Source organism: Stegodyphus dumicola, chromosome 6 (assembly GCF_044657685.1).
Source record: "Stegodyphus dumicola isolate Sdum_Otavi_A_Nest chromosome 6, ASM4465768v1".
In the NCBI taxonomy this organism is placed as follows: domain Eukaryota; kingdom Metazoa; phylum Arthropoda; class Arachnida; order Araneae; family Eresidae; genus Stegodyphus; species Stegodyphus dumicola.
Genome location: NC_140773.1, coordinates 106,760,311 through 106,777,887, shown reverse-complemented (window position 1 = coordinate 106,777,887; position 17,577 = coordinate 106,760,311). Strand labels below are relative to the sequence as shown.

Below are 17,577 nucleotides of genomic sequence, written 5' to 3'. Positions count from 1 at the left end.
CATCAGCGATGTACCATGGGTGAACTGGTAATGCCTTCCTATACTAACTATTAAAAAATTGAAAGCTTTCTAAGAGGTTACAAGCAAAGGTTGAGTAAATGTGCAGCTGAAGGTTTTTTAACCTATTATGGCAGATCGTGCAATTCCACCCTACATCCCACATCCAGTAAAATGGCCACTATGTCTTTTGGTCCATGAAGTTTGAATTTTGTAGTTTGGAATTAAAGAAGAGAATTTATATCGGAAATCAAAAAAGAGGAGGTAAGGGAATAATTGCTAAAAAAGCTAAGAATTGCTATTTCAGCCACTGATTTTATGGCTGACAATTCAGCATGGAAAGCGCTATTAATATTACGGAAATGGCCTTTCCGTTTGATGATATCTGAAATGGCAATTTGAAAATAAACTGCTGAGCCAACTTTTCAATTTTTGATTCATTAGTGTATGTAATTGGATATAAACTACTTGAATTTTCCTCAGATATGGGGAAATTGTTTTTGCTGAAGTGAAGCGCTGGATGAATAAGACGCTCTATTCGCATTAAACTACAATTACATTCATACAGAGTTTTATTCTTAAAAATATTTTACATAATATCAGCTTTATAAATAATATAAAGGATTTTATGCGAAAGTGAAAGATTTTGAATTGCTTATAAATATAGCAATACTCTGAGACCATGATAATGTAGCATATACAACGCCATTTTAGCTGATATAGAGCAGTGGTTAAAAGAACAAGGCTCTTTTGCGGTTAAATCATATAACGGAAACAATGATAGCTGTGAAGCTGTACGGCGTCATTACAATTGCACCGTCATGATATGGCTCTGTCGGCCCACACTGTGAAGAAATGGGCGGAAAGATTTGAAGAACGGACTAAATTTAAATTTGAACCACGTAGGGCCAAGGAAAATAGTGAGATTATCAAGGACTATCCAACCAATAAATGAGCAATCGAGAAAAGTCCGCAAATTTCTTCAGGACGATATACCAAGTCATTAGGATTAGCACATCTGAGTTCGGGTAGAATATTGCATGAAGATTTAAAACAGCATCCGTATATGCTCCAGGTAATCTATGCATTGCATCCATCCAGAACTGGCGATATGAACTGGCCTACAAGATCGCCAGATCTGACCGAATGTGATTTCTGTTTATGGGACCATTTAAAGTATCGTATGTTTTCACTCTTCCTCATACAATGGGTGGACTTAAAACTGCGATATGTGAAGAGATTTGAACCGTTACTACAAACGTACTGCAGAACGTTATGAAAAACGTCCATTCGCGAAAGCAGGAATGTTACCTCAGAAAGGGATGCCATTTAGAGGATGTTATTTTCAAAAAATGATTTGTTTTTATATAAATCTAGTAGCTGTACCTTCTTATATCCAGAACTGCGTAAAAATATATTTAGTATTATTGTGCATTAGATAAGTATAGACATACATTTTTTGCTAATACTAAGGTATGAAAGAACGATTAAAAATTATTTTATACTAAAAATTGGTGACATGTTTATTTATTTTTATGCAAGGTTTCGTTTCAATTATCCTGGATAGCATCGATCCACATGATCTAGGGTTAGACTGGAATTGATTTATTAGATTATGGCAGCTTACACTGGGGTACACTAGGGTTAAAAGGGGGAAAATGCCTTGATAAAATTCTTTCTAAAAGAAGCCACTTTTCTTTAGAAAGGTGGGTCGTGTTTATAACAAAGAAATTTACGAAGCTGCTTCTTTCATTGATATCTAAACCTGGTTCGAGCTTTTAATATATGCACTGGATCATTGGAAGGCCATGATTTAATTCTGATATTTGATCTCGGATTCGACTGTCAACGATCGAACCGGCTATATAGGATTTTTGACTTTCCCTCTTGTATAATATGAATACCATCTTGTTCCTCTTTGACAGCTAAGCCATTCTTTCAGGAATATATGGATAAACGTGCTTTATCGTAGGTAGTTAATCAAGCCATTTAACATCGAATAATCAAGGACCTACTATGTTAAGTCAATGCACGAGAAAAAAAACCTACGAATGCAAACATTTAACCATGGCATAGCTAAATATAATTATAAAACATTAATTTAGTAAAGTTTTATCAAAATTAACTTTTCACATAAGGTTTAAAATCCTTTGTTAGAAAACAGGAAGATAAGGATAAATAGTGTTTTTACATGTTCTGAAACGTGAACCATGTGCGATAAGAACAAAAAGTAATTTGAGGACATCTAACACGTTTGTATTCTGAAATAATCGTGACCGTTGAGGCCCCAGGAATAACTGTGATATATTCATCTCTGAGTAGCCTTTAAAAATGACATAAGCATTTATTTTTCGCTTTTAATAAATTGGCAACTTAAAATTCTTCCTGTCTATTTCCTTGACTATATTGTAGAACGAAACAAATGAGGCATTGTAGTTTGAAGAATAGATTCGACCTCGAATTCAGAAAACTTAGGAATACTTTCAGAAGGTCCCTGGATACCTCAAAAGTGACAAAGAAGTTTTTCATACTGTATAATTTTACGGCCTTCGATATAGCGTAATTTGATTTTAGAATGGCTCATGTAATATTTACCGGCTTTCAAATAAAGCTAAATAAATAAATATGATGTTGAAAAATAATGTAACGTTAAATAAAATAATACATATATGGAAGAAATAAAATGTTATATGAAGAAAATAATTCCAAAATATATTGGCAAAATTTATAATAATGTTCCAGCATTTTATTAAAATTTACTAAATACAATAGGCTTGCGTTTTTATGAACCTCTAGTCCATAAACTGTTAGGTTTACGAATTATTGCTTTGGTTTACAAAATATCTTTTAGAATTAGTACTATTTTCCGTTCCGTTTTACGAATTGAAATTATGCATTCTCTCTCTCTCTTTCTTTCTTTTCTTTTCTTTTATTTATTTTCCTTCCAAATGCTAGTTCTCTATTTCATTTCGATATTTCACTCTCTCAATCTGATAAAGAAACAAAACATAATTTTGTATTCATAAGAATCATAATGTTTCACAAGGAGACGTGCTTTTGTGTCCATAAACGAAGTTGACAATACAAGTTTGGAAGTATGGAGGCAGTCGTAACTAGAGAACGTATTTTGTCTTGAAATTGTCTGCATTAGTCGTCGTCCTGTAAGTATAATCACATATCTGTCGTTAAAAGTTATGCTGAAAAATCGTCGAAAGAGTGGGATTAAGGCTTACATGGAATTTTATTAAAAGTATTTTTTTAAGTGAGTTTAGAAATAAAAAATATTTTTCCAAATTTACAACAAAGAAACATTAACGAAAATTATATTTATTTAATGGAACTCTCATATATGAGCTCTTGATTTCATGATTTTTCTTAGCGATCCGTATCAGTTTGTGAAACTGAGACCCTATTGCATTTTAAATTTATAATTTTTTCCTGGTAAATATTAGTTACTTCATTATATTTTTGTATTTTATATGGTAATAATTATGTATTCTATAGTTTTAATGAGGTTGTACAGCAGACAATCATTTCATTGGGTTTAGCTTTAGGTCTTTTTCTAAATATGTCGCTCGAACGTTTTAGTTACTTCATTAATATTGGTTTTCGTCAGTACACTTATAATGTAATCATGCATGTTAAAATAGGAAATAGTTTATGGCATCGTAGCATGTTTTTTGTAAAATCTTAGCTTATATTAACTATAGCTAAACAGCTTATTTACTAGCTGGCTAAACAGTGCTATTATTTCGGATTTATCCTTCACACGGAACTTCATTTTCTCTGAAACTACAACAGTATTCCAATTTACTGTGAAAGCATAAAAGCATTTTTTTATTAATTGAGAAATTAATTAAATCTGCATTTAACAATAATAAATCTGAATTTAACATTGATAATATTTAAAAAAAAACAAATAAAAATCTGAAAGGTTTTAGATTTAATGGTGGCCCAAAAGGGTTTGTTAAGTGTTTTTAAGCTTTCGCTGAGCTCGCAGTTTGCCTGTCTGCTGCTGCACTCACTTCTGCTAGCCCGTCTTTATTTTTTTGTTTTGTTTTTTAGCTTTTTTATTAAGCATCGTTTTCTTAGCCCTTACGCCACACACAGTTTAACAACAAAACCACAAAAATTTTAAAAGCAGCATATGTTTAGAATTCCTGATGCAGCGTTAAATATTGCAATACGATTTTCTACTTTTCCAGTCTTTCCTTAGTTTAATATATCAGTGTTCAGTTTTATTATTATTAATGTTTTGCATGTTAACTTTATTATTAATTGTCACGTCCTTCGCACTTACGCCACATAAAATTCAGTTTAACAGCAAAATCATAAAATATTTAAAAACAACATATCTTTAGAATTTTCGATAGACAGTTTTATTCCGTACAGTTTTGCCATTGCTCGCTTTCAAATCTTTGAGTTTCTTAATCAAACATTCATTAAAGTTTTACAAAATAGGAAATAAATAATAAAAAGTATATAACTTCATTCTATGAAAATACTAAATGTTTTTAATTATATAGATCCTGAATTAAATGCATTATTTTTATTATGTAAATCAATCCAATTTAAACGTAAGAAACGAATATTCTTAAGAACTGCATCCATTGCTTTCAAATATAATTACTTTGTTAAAGCTAAAGAGATTACAGTGGGTGGAGTAAGTCTCCTCCTTATGTCCCATGCAATGAAAATGAAGCTATGAAATGTCATAGAATGACGTCACGACTTATCACGGGACATCTTTCTGAACTTGCATACGTTGATATTTTCTCTCAAGTTCAGTGTAATTTTATTTAACAATATATTTCGTATTCTTACTTGTACGCTACACGGTGGCCACGGTAAGTTGTGGTGTCAAGTTGTTGACATTTCTTTAGCTTCATTTTTGCGACGTTATGCTTACTCTATCTATTCTAACCCCCTTGGTTAATCCACAGCAGGCAGATTCAGATTGAAAGACAAATAGCTTACATTTTGCCGAATGGCAACAGACTCGAATCAAAAGCGAAACGAGCATTTATAGTGATTCGCGCAAAATTCCATTTCGAGACATATAGCTTTATTTGGGCTAATGAACAAACGAAACTAAATAAATTATTTAATAAAGTCTAGGAGTAGCAGATGATGATAAAACTAATGCTAGTAACATTTCAATAGTTGCAGAATGCTAGTAACATTTCAATAGCAAATACTCAGTGACAGATGAAACTTTAACCAAATAAATTGTCACCGAATCTACCAATATTTAAATTCATTTAGCGGTTTCTGCTCGAGCTTCAATACTGTATTATGACTACTAAAAACGAAGCCTACAAATGCTAAATTAAATTCCCTTAATGACTTTAAACTACCTCATTTAGCTGCAATGTGATCTATCTTTCAATTAATGAACTAATAGTGAACGTTAAATCTAATAGCGTAATTCTCCTGGCTACTAACTTCCGTACCTTGAATGCAGGTCATATTCCCTAGTTGCTTTGTACTAAGCCACAAAGACCTTTAATTATATGTCAACAATCAGATCTCTTTCATTTAATTCGAATTGTAATTTATAGATGCAATGCCTATAGGGCAGGATCTATTATCATCTAGCATCATGAACTATAGTCTTCAGAAACAATGATTCGAAATCTTAAATTTTAAGTTACTGGCATTAATATGTAAATCATTGAAGAGAGGAAGTGGATTTTTTTCTATCGGCTATTTTGATAGACGAAGACTAGCCTTATCCATACAAGAACTTCCTTGTCTAACGACGGATTGGTATTATTTCTAATCTCTTTAGAACTTTGGATGTTAGCATTTGTTGCGTGCGTTTTAATACCAGTTAAATTTTAATATATCTGAAGTTAGAAAGGTAGAAAAAAGCAGCAGGATTAAAATAAAATTGATAAATTAAATCTAAAATGCAGCAGGATTAAAATAAAATTGATAAATTAAATCTAAAATGCAGCAGGATTAAAATAAAATTGATAAATTAAATCTAAAAAGCAGCAGGATTAAAATAAAATTGATAAGTTAAATTTAAGACCCTGGCACAGCCTTCAGATAATAAATATTTCGCTCATGGAATGACATAAACTGCAAAGCATATGCATCGACATGGTATAAATATTGTGGCAATGATAAGGAAAAGAAGATTCTAAATTTGAGGAACAATGTTCTTGGAAATTCCTATCAATTGAGAATGCCTAAAATTACTGTCTTAGTCTAATGAAAAAACATGTGAGTAAAGCATTAGTGTAACTAAAATGTAACTAAAAAGGAAATTTTTCGTATTTTCATGTAAATAGTATGTATGTGTCTACTTGCAATGAAAAAATTAATGTTAGCATTCCAAAATATTTTGTCCGACTGTGATTAAAATATTAATTTATTAAAAATCGAAACAATGTTAAATATTTTGTTAACCTTGTTTCTATTTGTGTGATCAGACGTAAATAAATAAATATATGTCTTAAAAATTGAGCGGTTTCAGATATCAAAACAATGAGGAAAAACGAAATACAATGGGAAACCATTCAATTATATTTAATGACATTTTGACCTAATTGCATTGTTTACTGTTTACAGAAAAACGGAATGAATACAGCATTGTTCCGCCTGGATTTTAAAATTTAAATTTATGAATATGAGATATATACTTTAATTATCCGATCACGAAAGATATCCAGTTTCTTTTTAAAATGCTATTCATATACGGTAGCCAAACTTTTCTGCTTTTGTAATGCTGTCGTAATATAACATTTCTCTTCTTAAAATGCTCTTGCAATGTATTTCTCCCCTTTTAGTATTTTGTTGATGATTACTACATTTTAATTTCTAGAACGGGATACAAAAGTCTGCTGCCTTTGATTTTGAGGCTAACAGTTAGTCTATGTACTCAGTCTAAGCATCAAATGTGTTTTAGAATTTATTATTCTATTAACGTACGTCTACTAATATAAAAATGAAACGTTATCAAAGCTTATTTGTACGTTTTACAATTATATGTACAAACAGTAGTTTGGTGGATTTATTTGTAAATTTGCAATTAGTAAAAAGCAGACTGCATTAACACAACGGCCATAAGCGTCACGAGCTTCTATCTCATTCGAGAAGGAAAACCAAAGACCTGTACCCATAAAATTATTACGATGAACAATCTAAACTTTATCTGGCGTATAAACTCTGCCACGAGAAATCTCATTTCTACAGGATTCCCCCCCTCCCCCAAGAAAAGTTAGAATTATACACACACACACAAAATTACTTTACTTTTTTCTTTCCTTGTACGAAGTAAAAAGGAAGTATTGTAATCGCGAAAAGCTTCAGGCAGCATATTTCAACGAAAATATCCACTTTGACCGCTTTCGAATGCAATTTAACGATGTTTTTGCGTGATATCTGTACGTAAGGACAGAATAAAAGACTTTCTTCCTCCAAAAAAACTAAAAAACTGCTTTAAAATGAATTCTGAAGAGAATTTTTCGTGGCGTCTGTACGAAAGTATGTAAGTACATGCGTACGTACGTATCTCGCATAACTCAAAAACGAGTAGCCTCAGAACGTTGAAATTTTGTATATATAGGACTACTATAACATGTAGATGTGCACCTCGTATTTTGGTTTCAATCGGCCGCGCCAAACGTATATAAATATATTTATAAATATATCCACTCTGTTACCCGGCTCAGTGATCTCCGTTTCTTTACTCTTATATGTTTGTAAATTGTACATTTTTTTCTTTAAAAATTATTGAATTATGTTGTTTTTATCTTCCGGTTAAGGGTTTTATGCCTTTAGTAAATCTGTATGCAATATGTTTAGAATTATCAACAATTTAAAAGTTGTTTAAGTGCCGCTAAACCTATTTTGATGGCGGCCATTGCTTGTTTACATTTAAGCAGCTGAGTAGTGAATTTGTTGCCAATCTAGAGAAACGTAGCTTCGCAACAACAAAGATAAACGCCTTCATTTATTATTGCGATTTAAATCATGCTTAATCCTTCCTGGAATTTTTTCGAGGAAATAAGTGTTTACGATTTACTTAATTTTTAATAATTTAATTTTTAATAATTAGTAATTTAACTTTTAATAATTAGTAATTTTAGTAGAGATATTTTGAGTTTTTATGTATTTTTGCCATGTCGCGAAGTGAGAACTGAATTAATTGAATGAGAAATACTCAATCGTCTGTGAAAAACTGTTCCTTTTTGTTTTGTTTGCTTAATTTCTTTTATACATCGTTTAGCTTTATTATAATACTTGAATACAACATGTGGCAACGATTAGATAATTCTTTAAATAATACAAATTTTGTGTATTCTGAGTTATAATATGAACGAAATATAAGACTGTTAAGTGAACCTAGCGCCAGAGTGTCGCTATGGTAAACAAATAGAGTGAATTTTAAAGAATGCACTTATTCTATTGTGGTTTATGCGCTGTCGGTGAAGTAGATATAATTAAATCCAATAAGTTTAAACAAAATGCAAGAAAAAATGCGTATAATTTAATATTCCGTACAAGGAAGTCATGTGGTGTACACATCAGGTTTTTTATATTTAGATAAGCAGGCACAGTAATAGATTCCATAGCAATTATCCTAAATTTACTCTAGATTGTGTTAGGTAAACTCGAATAATATACTGAAAGGAATACTATACCGATAATTGTAACATCGACTGATAATTCTAACATCGAGAATACTATACATTAACATCGTTAACATCGAGCATACCATACATCGATTTATTTTGATTATTTAATTTATATGTTATTGGCAGACATATAATAACTTTTAAAGAGGAATCCATTATTGTTAAAGTAATCCTGATTCAGAACTCTTTTAGTTCAAGGAAAGAGTATATAGAAATAATGGCTATTGTTGAAAGAGATACTGAATTGTTAATAGTAGGAATTGATTTTATTACAGACAACCACATGTAAAAATAATATGAAAGTACCACAGGATACAAAGAAGGACATAGTCAACTCATATTGTAGCTAATTTTAATGCCTATTAACCCACTCCGAGTATTTCCAACGTATCAGTGATGGCCAAAGTGCAGTTCGCGAATAGTATACAGTTTTTTAGGCTTGGAAATTCGGTTCGTTTTGCAAAAATAAAAAATTTTAATTTGAAATACTACCTTCATTAACATCGAAACCTTCTTTAACAACCAATAAATAATTTTTTAAAGTTATTAGTATTATGTATGTAATAAATTCAACATTATTATATTGATGATTTCAAAAATTAGCGCCGTAGTCTAATCTTCAGTGCAGTATTTGCAAGACAATGCTATATCTAAAATCAATAACATCAATAGAGACAAATGAATCGGCAGTATGGCGTGTTAATTAAATATATCGTCCATTACTCGGCGATGTTATGAATACGTGTAATTATAACTTATATGAAGAATAAAAACATCAAACAAAAAGGTCTCTGGTGATCAGTTTCGTATTTAAATTGGTTAGTTCGTTATTTGATTATAGCACAGCAGACGAAAATTATCTGTCTAAAGGGAGCAAGGCCTTCGTAAGGGCAGCTGGCTCGTATTCACACTGCAAATTCACGTCACCACGAAAACCAACTATGCAGCTAACCTGTTCGCTTGGGTTCCAATCCAGAACGAACTAGCAGTATTCAGCAGCCTTTAAGCACCCATTTCATATTTAAGAAACTGATTTAGCGGTCTAAGATATGGTCTTCTCATGCTGATCGTCATTTTAGAGAAACTAAGCTTTTTGTTTCCCTCTTCTTTTTCTTTCCCTTTCTCTGTATTGAGAACAGTTCCTGAATAACACTTGCTGTTCTAATGTTCTTTCTAAAGAAGCGTTAAAGGTAAGAAATAACCAGTTCTGCTTTTTAAATTATCATTATCTTTACCCCAAAAAGTATTTTATAATATTTAAGAACGTTCTACGTTTATTAATCAATTAAATTTACTCCTATAAAAATCAGTCATCATTTTTAATCAAAAAAATTCTTTTTAAATAAAAAGATCATGTAATCAGTGTTAAAGAAATATTATTATCCCGAATGGGTATTTCCCAAAAGGGCTATGAATTTCGTTTTGACATTTTGCTTTGGTTCACTGTAAAAGTGTGAATCACTTTTCAAATTTTTGCCGCGAAATATTAGAGCCCTGCATAATATTTAAAGAAATTAAATAATGAAGAATCTGCATGAATGTATGTATGTTTCTCGCATTGTGAAAAAACAACGGTACATAAAGACATCAAATTTTGAATAACGTAGTCCTCCACTTCAATATGGGCATCTGGAAGCCCAGTTTTAGAATTTGGAATTTATTTTATTATCTATTTCATTTTTTTAATTTTTAGCACAAAGGAAAGTTAGTCCAGAAGGGCTGTTTGTTTCGAAACGGCATTTTGCGTCGAATTAATAGAAGCGTTGAAACGCTTTTCAAATTGTTAAAGAAATTAAACAACGAAGAATCTGCTCCAATGAATGTATGTTTTTCGCATTGTGAAAAATGACGGTACCCAGAACCATCAAAGTTTTAGTAACGTAGTCCTGTATCCGAATACGGGCACCTGGGAGCCCGAATTTCGAATGTGGTATCTTAACCGTTTCATATTTTGTAAAACTTTAACGAATTTTTGATTAACAAACTCAACGATTTCAAAGCGTTCCATTAACATTAACACCGCGTACATCTTCAAGCATGGATATTTTATGCACGAGGTTTCTTTTCATTTCTTACTGGTATTATGTTGTAGCGTAGCAACGCAAAGACGTTGCAATGTCTAATGGTATTTTGCGTCGAATGACTTTGAACGTCTCTGTCGTCGGCGTAATATAAAATCTGAAAGCTTTCAACTTTTTTTAATTAAATTTAAATCAGTTCATAATTGAAAAGTAAAGAACTTCCGGATTAAGTTTTAGGCATGAAGGTTTAATCAATTCCATAACGCATTCAACCGGCTTTGCCATATCCAAAAACAAAAATGGGCATAATGAAAAATTGCACTCTACTGGCGATTAAAGAGATTTGCAGACTAAATTTCTTATTCCTGGTTGGACCATAGATTGAAAATGACCGAATCCATTGGTCATTTAGCCATTCTGTACTGTCAAGGGTGCATTCAACATAGGGAATGAACACAGGAACATAGCGGACTTTAATAATTTTGCATCGGTTTGTTGTGAGGTTTTTGCATTCATTAGTGTCAAGAGCTTTTCGTATTTCTATTTTTTAATGGTAGTTGTTTCTTTATGAATTACTTTTAATTTGAGTACAGATGACTATGAAACTTTTTGTAGATTGTAACCCTTCTCATGATTAAAATTCTAATGCAACCACCAAGACAGTCTTGTCTAAAGAGGTTTCAAAAGACATTTATAATCACTTAGTAATCTTTTGCAGCAATACATAATATATAGTTAAAAGCATATTTATATTTCAATCTCTCATTGCTCTTACATACTCTTTTTACTGTCCTTTTATCAGCATTATCTTTTGTTGAACCAACATGATCAGTTAGTGAAATGAAATAAGATATGTAATTTTTATTGTAAAATATTCGTAAAAAGAGTTTTCTATTTTCTTCAGTAACCCCTTCAAATGTTTTTCTATGAATATGTATTACATTTCGTAAAAATCGCAACTTTCAAGCGGAGACTCAGCTCCAAATATTCTCTGCTGCAATACTAATTTTACACATCATTTCAATCTTATACAAGTAACCACATAGCTTCACTGGTGGAACCAGCTGGTGGAATGCGTCATAAATTAAAAGCATGGCCGGCCATCGGAGGAAAATTCTCACAAGAAATTATGTTTTTCTTTTCCTTAAATTTTCAAAGAAAAAAGTTCTCAATATCTTCTTTTGTACCCCTTGAGTACTGCTTGCGGATCCCCGAGTGTATATGAGCAACAGGTTGAAAATAGCTGCGTTAGGTAATTAGCTGCATTTTGACGTACTGTTGGTTTTAAAATGGCTCTCTTTAAATTATCTTTTGAGGGCAATATTCTTAAAAAAAGACTATGCAAAAGTGTAGCTTAATTAACTTAACGTTAACGACGCTTATTACTGTTTTTTGTTTTTATTTGAAAAGGAAAATACTTTTTAGATAATAAGGGAAAACTCTTTGAATACAGAAATCACATAAAAGTTACAGCGTGTTTCTTTTTATTTATCTAAGAAAGGATAATTCCTTCAGCAATATCTCAGTCTGTTTCTAACTTACAGATAAGAATAAATTTCATAATAATTCACAATTATAACTTTGTTTGCTTCGTTCTGAAGCGAATTTACTGTAAAGTCAATTTATACAAATTATATCCTTTCGAGAAAGATCACGCTTATATTAAAGACAGGTTTGGACGTACTCTTTCGTTTTTTCTTCCTGTTTTAGAATATAATAAACATGTTAAACGCGCTACATTCGTTTTTATTTTCCTAAATCTGTCATGTTTCTATTATAATACAAACCATTTTCGAGCAAAACTAAAAATCAGTCCAAGGATATTTTGGCAAAATATACAATACGATTAGAATTTTTTAATGATATTTTTATTTATGGGTAGTAAAAAAGAGTGCTTTCATAAATCCGTATTTATACAAACCCGTGTTTCAAAAGTGAATTAAATACCATTGAAAATGAAATGTTTAACAAAACACATAGACTCATTATATTTGTTGCTTACCATGCTGTAATTATTTTGCATTTTCATTCATTAATCAAATAAGTTTAATATTTTATAAATCAAATTTAATGAATTAAATTTTAGATTACTTCTTTCAGGATTTTACATATATGAATACGATAACTTCTCACTTCCTCGTAAAGGAAGTATTGTAATCGAAAAAATAAATAAATAAATAATAAAAAAAAAATTAGGGTATCATATATCAACGAAAATATACATTTTAACAGCTGCATTTGAACGATGTTTTGGCGGTACATCTGTATGTACGAAACGAATAAAGGACTCCTTTCCCCCAAACGGATTATAAAATGGATTTAAAATGTATTCAGAAGAGATTTTGTTTCGTGACTTTTGTATGTACTTATGTATGTATCTCGCACAACTCAAAAATGAGAAGCTTCAGATCGTGGAAATTTTGTACATCAGACCGCTATAACATGTAGTTGTACACCGCCCTTTTTGGTTGCAATCGGCGGCACCAAGCACATACGTATTTATATACTCATCCTGTTACCCGGCTCAGTGAATTAAGTTTATTATTCTTATATGTTGATAAATTGTGTATTTTTTGCTTCTAAAGTTATGTTGTTCCAATTATGTTGTATCCATTATGTTGTTCCAATGTTCCGATTAAGGTTTTTATGCCTTGAGTTAATCTGCATGGAATAGTTGTAGAATTATCAAGAATTTAAAAGTTGTTTAAGTGCTACTAAGCCTAACGAAGACACCATTTGTTTACGTTTAACATTCTTAGTAGAGTAATTATCAAAAATTAAGTCAGTTTGTACACCAACTTCTGTTTTTTTTTTTTTTTTTTTTTTTTTTTTTTCCGAGTGGAACCAGAAGTAGTTTCAATTTTGTGCCCTGAAAAATCTCTCTGTCTTCCTATCCTTTGCCCGAATTGTTTGTTTTTGCGTACAAACTTTTAATTGTAAGGATTGCTTTTTTTTAACTGTTTTAACTGTATTTGGTGTTTTATGTTTTTCTGTATTTTACAACTTAAATTCTGTATTTTACAACTTAAATGAAGATATTTCGACTTTTAATGTATTTTTGCCTTGCCGCGAACTGAATTAATTGAATGAAAATTATATGTCTAATGAAACTTGAAAAATTTTAAACGAAATACAGTAAAAATGTGAGTAATTTAATAGGCTGTACAAAGAAGTCATGTGGTGTCCACATCAGGTATTTTGCTAATATTTTAATTCTAAATTATTTGAAGCATGACTGCACTGAAAAATTAAGTCTCTATACATATTGTACTTTGAACAAAGCGCTTCGAAACTATCAGATATCAATCCCGGCATTTTCACTCAGAGCTGCAGTTATTTGTTTCTTAGATGCATAGCTAACAATTTTGGAACTAACTACAATTTCCACTTTTGTTCCTAGATACATAAGGTAATCTAATATCTTTTAATCCTAGATAAGTCTTTTTCGACTGTGTTGTTAAATCATTACTTTCTTAACTGATTTGCTTATTAATTTTTATCATTTTCAGTGACATTTATTTTTTATCATATAAACACTGGCAGTCATGTATGGTAATTTAGCTTGTATAAAATAATTTTATTGCTGTTAGTTATTAGGTCGAGTAAATAAATATATATCGCTTTTATAGGGATTTTTGAAAAAATGCAGTGAGATATTTATGAATAAATGCAACTGAATGAAAAAAAGAAGCCTGCCAATACGAATTTTTAAATTTAAGGCTGAGTTTAGGCAATGTTCAGTTTTAAATTTACTTATATTTATTTAAAATTTCTTTTCATATGGTATTATTTATTTTTAAAAATAAGTACTTTCTCCAAAGCGAAATTCTTAAATGATGGCGATGCCTCTTCAGTAATATTAAAACAACTAACTTTTACTACCACTTCAGCTTATGTTAAATGTTACATTAATAAATAATTTTTCCCATTATTCCAAAATCTATTGTTATTAGATATTAGTTTCCTGTTTATAAAAGATCCGTTATCATTTGACCAAACATGATCATTTCGAAGCATACCTTGTATACTTCTTTGCGTTTGTTAAAATGTTAATTTAGTGAATAAAAGTAAACGTATGTAAGATATAATGAAATGCATATGCAGCTAACTCATTCTTTCTCATGAAAAGAAAGATCGCAAATAGGAAAAGGAGCATATTTTATTTATTTATTTTTGTACAGTAAAGAGATACATCAGTTTGATGCATAGATAAAATCAGAATATATTTTATCGCATAAAAATTAGAAGGCAAAATTTTGGATTGCTTTGCTACACGTGATCGGTAGGGGAAAATGTAAAATAATTACTGAAGGAAAGAGAAAACAAGGACATTTTTGCTTTATCTGAGAATAGAATGATTTTCGTCAATAACTTTCTTTGTACAATCATTAGCGGTTTTAGGATCAGAAGTCAGAAAACATGAGCAATACCCTCGCATGGACTCGAACCTGGACCTATCGAAAACGCCCCGAGTGTGCTAATCATTACATCACGAAGACATGCAGAAAGGAGGGAGAAAATGCCTCACATACTTCCCCTTCTAATGAACGACTGAAGGTTACGGGACCCAGTCTTCAAATCCTGGTGGTGAAAAATCATCATCTACCATTTTTTAGTTCGAGCGCAACTGTAGAGCTGTTAGATTTTTTTTATGCTAGAGACGTGAAGAAATGAGCAATGCTCTCCCCGGGATTCGAGCCTGGACTTCTAGAATACGCGCCAAGTGTGCTAACCATTAAACCACGAAGGCATGCTTAAAGGAGGGAAAAATACCTTATTACAAAGCAATTTAACTAGCGTTTCTGAATTTTTACGACATTTTTCTGTAAAGCAATGTAATTAGAATTTCTTACTCTGATGGTTTTATTTTAAATATTTCAATATAATAATTAATAGTCGCTAAACACTGATCTAGATACATAAGCCGTTTTTTGACTTCAGTACAGATGCATGCCTTCTTGCCAAACTGTGATTATCTACACAGTGCCAGATATCTATATAATCCCATCTTAAATACAGAACAAGGAATTAGCAAATTGTTAGACTTTCATAAAGAATGAAACTTTGTCATGTTTCCTTTCAAACTGACACGCTTCTTAAGCCGTTTTTGGATTCAAATAATGTGATCAGATCTAAATAATAGCTCTTTTTAATATCATAGCAGCACATTTGTTAACTGTTCTATGAGTATTTAAGCTCACAGTCAAATTCACAAACCCAGAGAAAATTCTATCTTATATTGGTTTATTAAAACACTTCATGAAGAGGAGTTTCCTTTTTTCAAATATCTAAAATATTCTATATTTTTGCCCCTTGTAAATTAAAGTCTGCATGCCTATCTCCCTTATAATGCACAGAGTTTTTCTAATACTCTCGTGCGTTCTAATACCAGCATTAATCTAAATTACAATTTAATCTAATAAATGTAAATTTTAGATTGGAATGTTGCTTTTCGAATACCATTAAAATATACTCGAGTTTAAAGTATTTCAGGATTTTATACTTCAGTGCTAAATCTTGCAAAGAAGACTTTACTACAATGTGATTTTATGTGATTAATGTAATAAATAAGAAATATTTGATTTCAATCTATCAAATCGTCTGTTTTTTATCTTCATATGCAGTAGAATATCTTTGCTGTAAACTTAATGACGGTAAACCTAATAATTATTTTTTTTATTCTAGCCACAGCAATACATCATCGAAGCGAAGACATTAATTATAATGAGAGATTCCGATGGGTCGGAGGTAATTATGATTTCTTACTTTTTTTTTTTTTTTTTTTTTTTTTTCAGTTTTAGTTCACTGAACTTTTAAGGAATTTTTTGCTTCTCACTACCAAACATCAGTAACTTCATACCTTTTTCTGCCTTCAGCTAGTAATTATTTCAAAAACAAGACATTTTAATAGCCGCACAGGTTATGCAAAGAATACAAACTGATTTGTTACAAAATCTGATATGCATCGTAAAATAACAGAAATGCTGCAGTGCGCAATCTGCTCAGATGTAAAATTTCAATTTTGTTCAAAATTAGCAACTGATTTTAGTGAATTTAAGTTAATATATATAAAGAGACAGCATTTTGTAAAAATATACAATCCATGCGTTAATAAAACTGTACGATAGTTGATGATCGAAGTCCTAAAACTTAACTAACAATAAAAATCAATCAAGCTAAATATATCTAGTACAATCACTTAAGTTAAATCTAAGCTGTTTCTTTTCTAACCTGTGATTGATCATTGTGATATAATATGTAAATAACTGAATATTTATTAATTGAATTATTTGCATATTCTCGCATCTTTTGGAAATAAATTATACCGAAGCATGATAGGATAAAAATATAAAATAAATGATTGGTTGTAAAAATTTTAAACATTTAGCAATAGAAATACAACACAGCTAAACTTTCATCTTCTTTTGGTCTTAATTGCAGAAAGATGAGTACGTTTTACAGATTTAAAGGATGACGGAAGTTTTCTTTAAATGCAGCTGTAAAACTTATTTGTGTTAAAGATTCTCCTTTAACGTAAATAAAATGTACCTGTTGATAGTAAAAATTGAGCAATTTAACCCATGAAATACGTCCTAATAATTTTAAAGAACACGGAAAAGCTGAATTTTACAATTTATTAATGGTTACTACTATGATATTTCACATTTATTGTTTCCACATACCTTACTGCACTGGGAATTTGTTGAAATATCCGACGAATTATAGTCCACCACCTTTTAGTTCGGGAGCCACTTGTCGAGTGATTAGGTTATTTTGAAGTAGGAACGTGAAATGTATGCAGCGCTTTCACCGGGACTTGAACCCTGGCCCTCTCGAATACACATCGAGTATGCTTGCAATTGCACCACGAAGGCATGTGGAAAGGCGGGAGAAAATACCTTACAGATCAG

General features: G+C 31.0%; 1 protein-coding gene across 2 annotated transcripts in view; it reads left to right on the top strand.

Moving 5' to 3' along the window:
• Positions 1-17,577, top strand: part of LOC118192424 (dual oxidase maturation factor 1-like) — a 293,294-nt gene that overhangs the window by 182,835 nt on the left and 92,882 nt on the right. For both annotated transcript variants that reach the window (XM_085818777.1, XM_085818776.1), the window contains exon 5: positions 16,352-16,414. In XM_085818777.1, the coding sequence (XP_085674903.1) occupies positions 16,352-16,414 (63 nt within the window). The remainder of the gene's footprint in view (positions 1-16,351; positions 16,415-17,577) is intronic.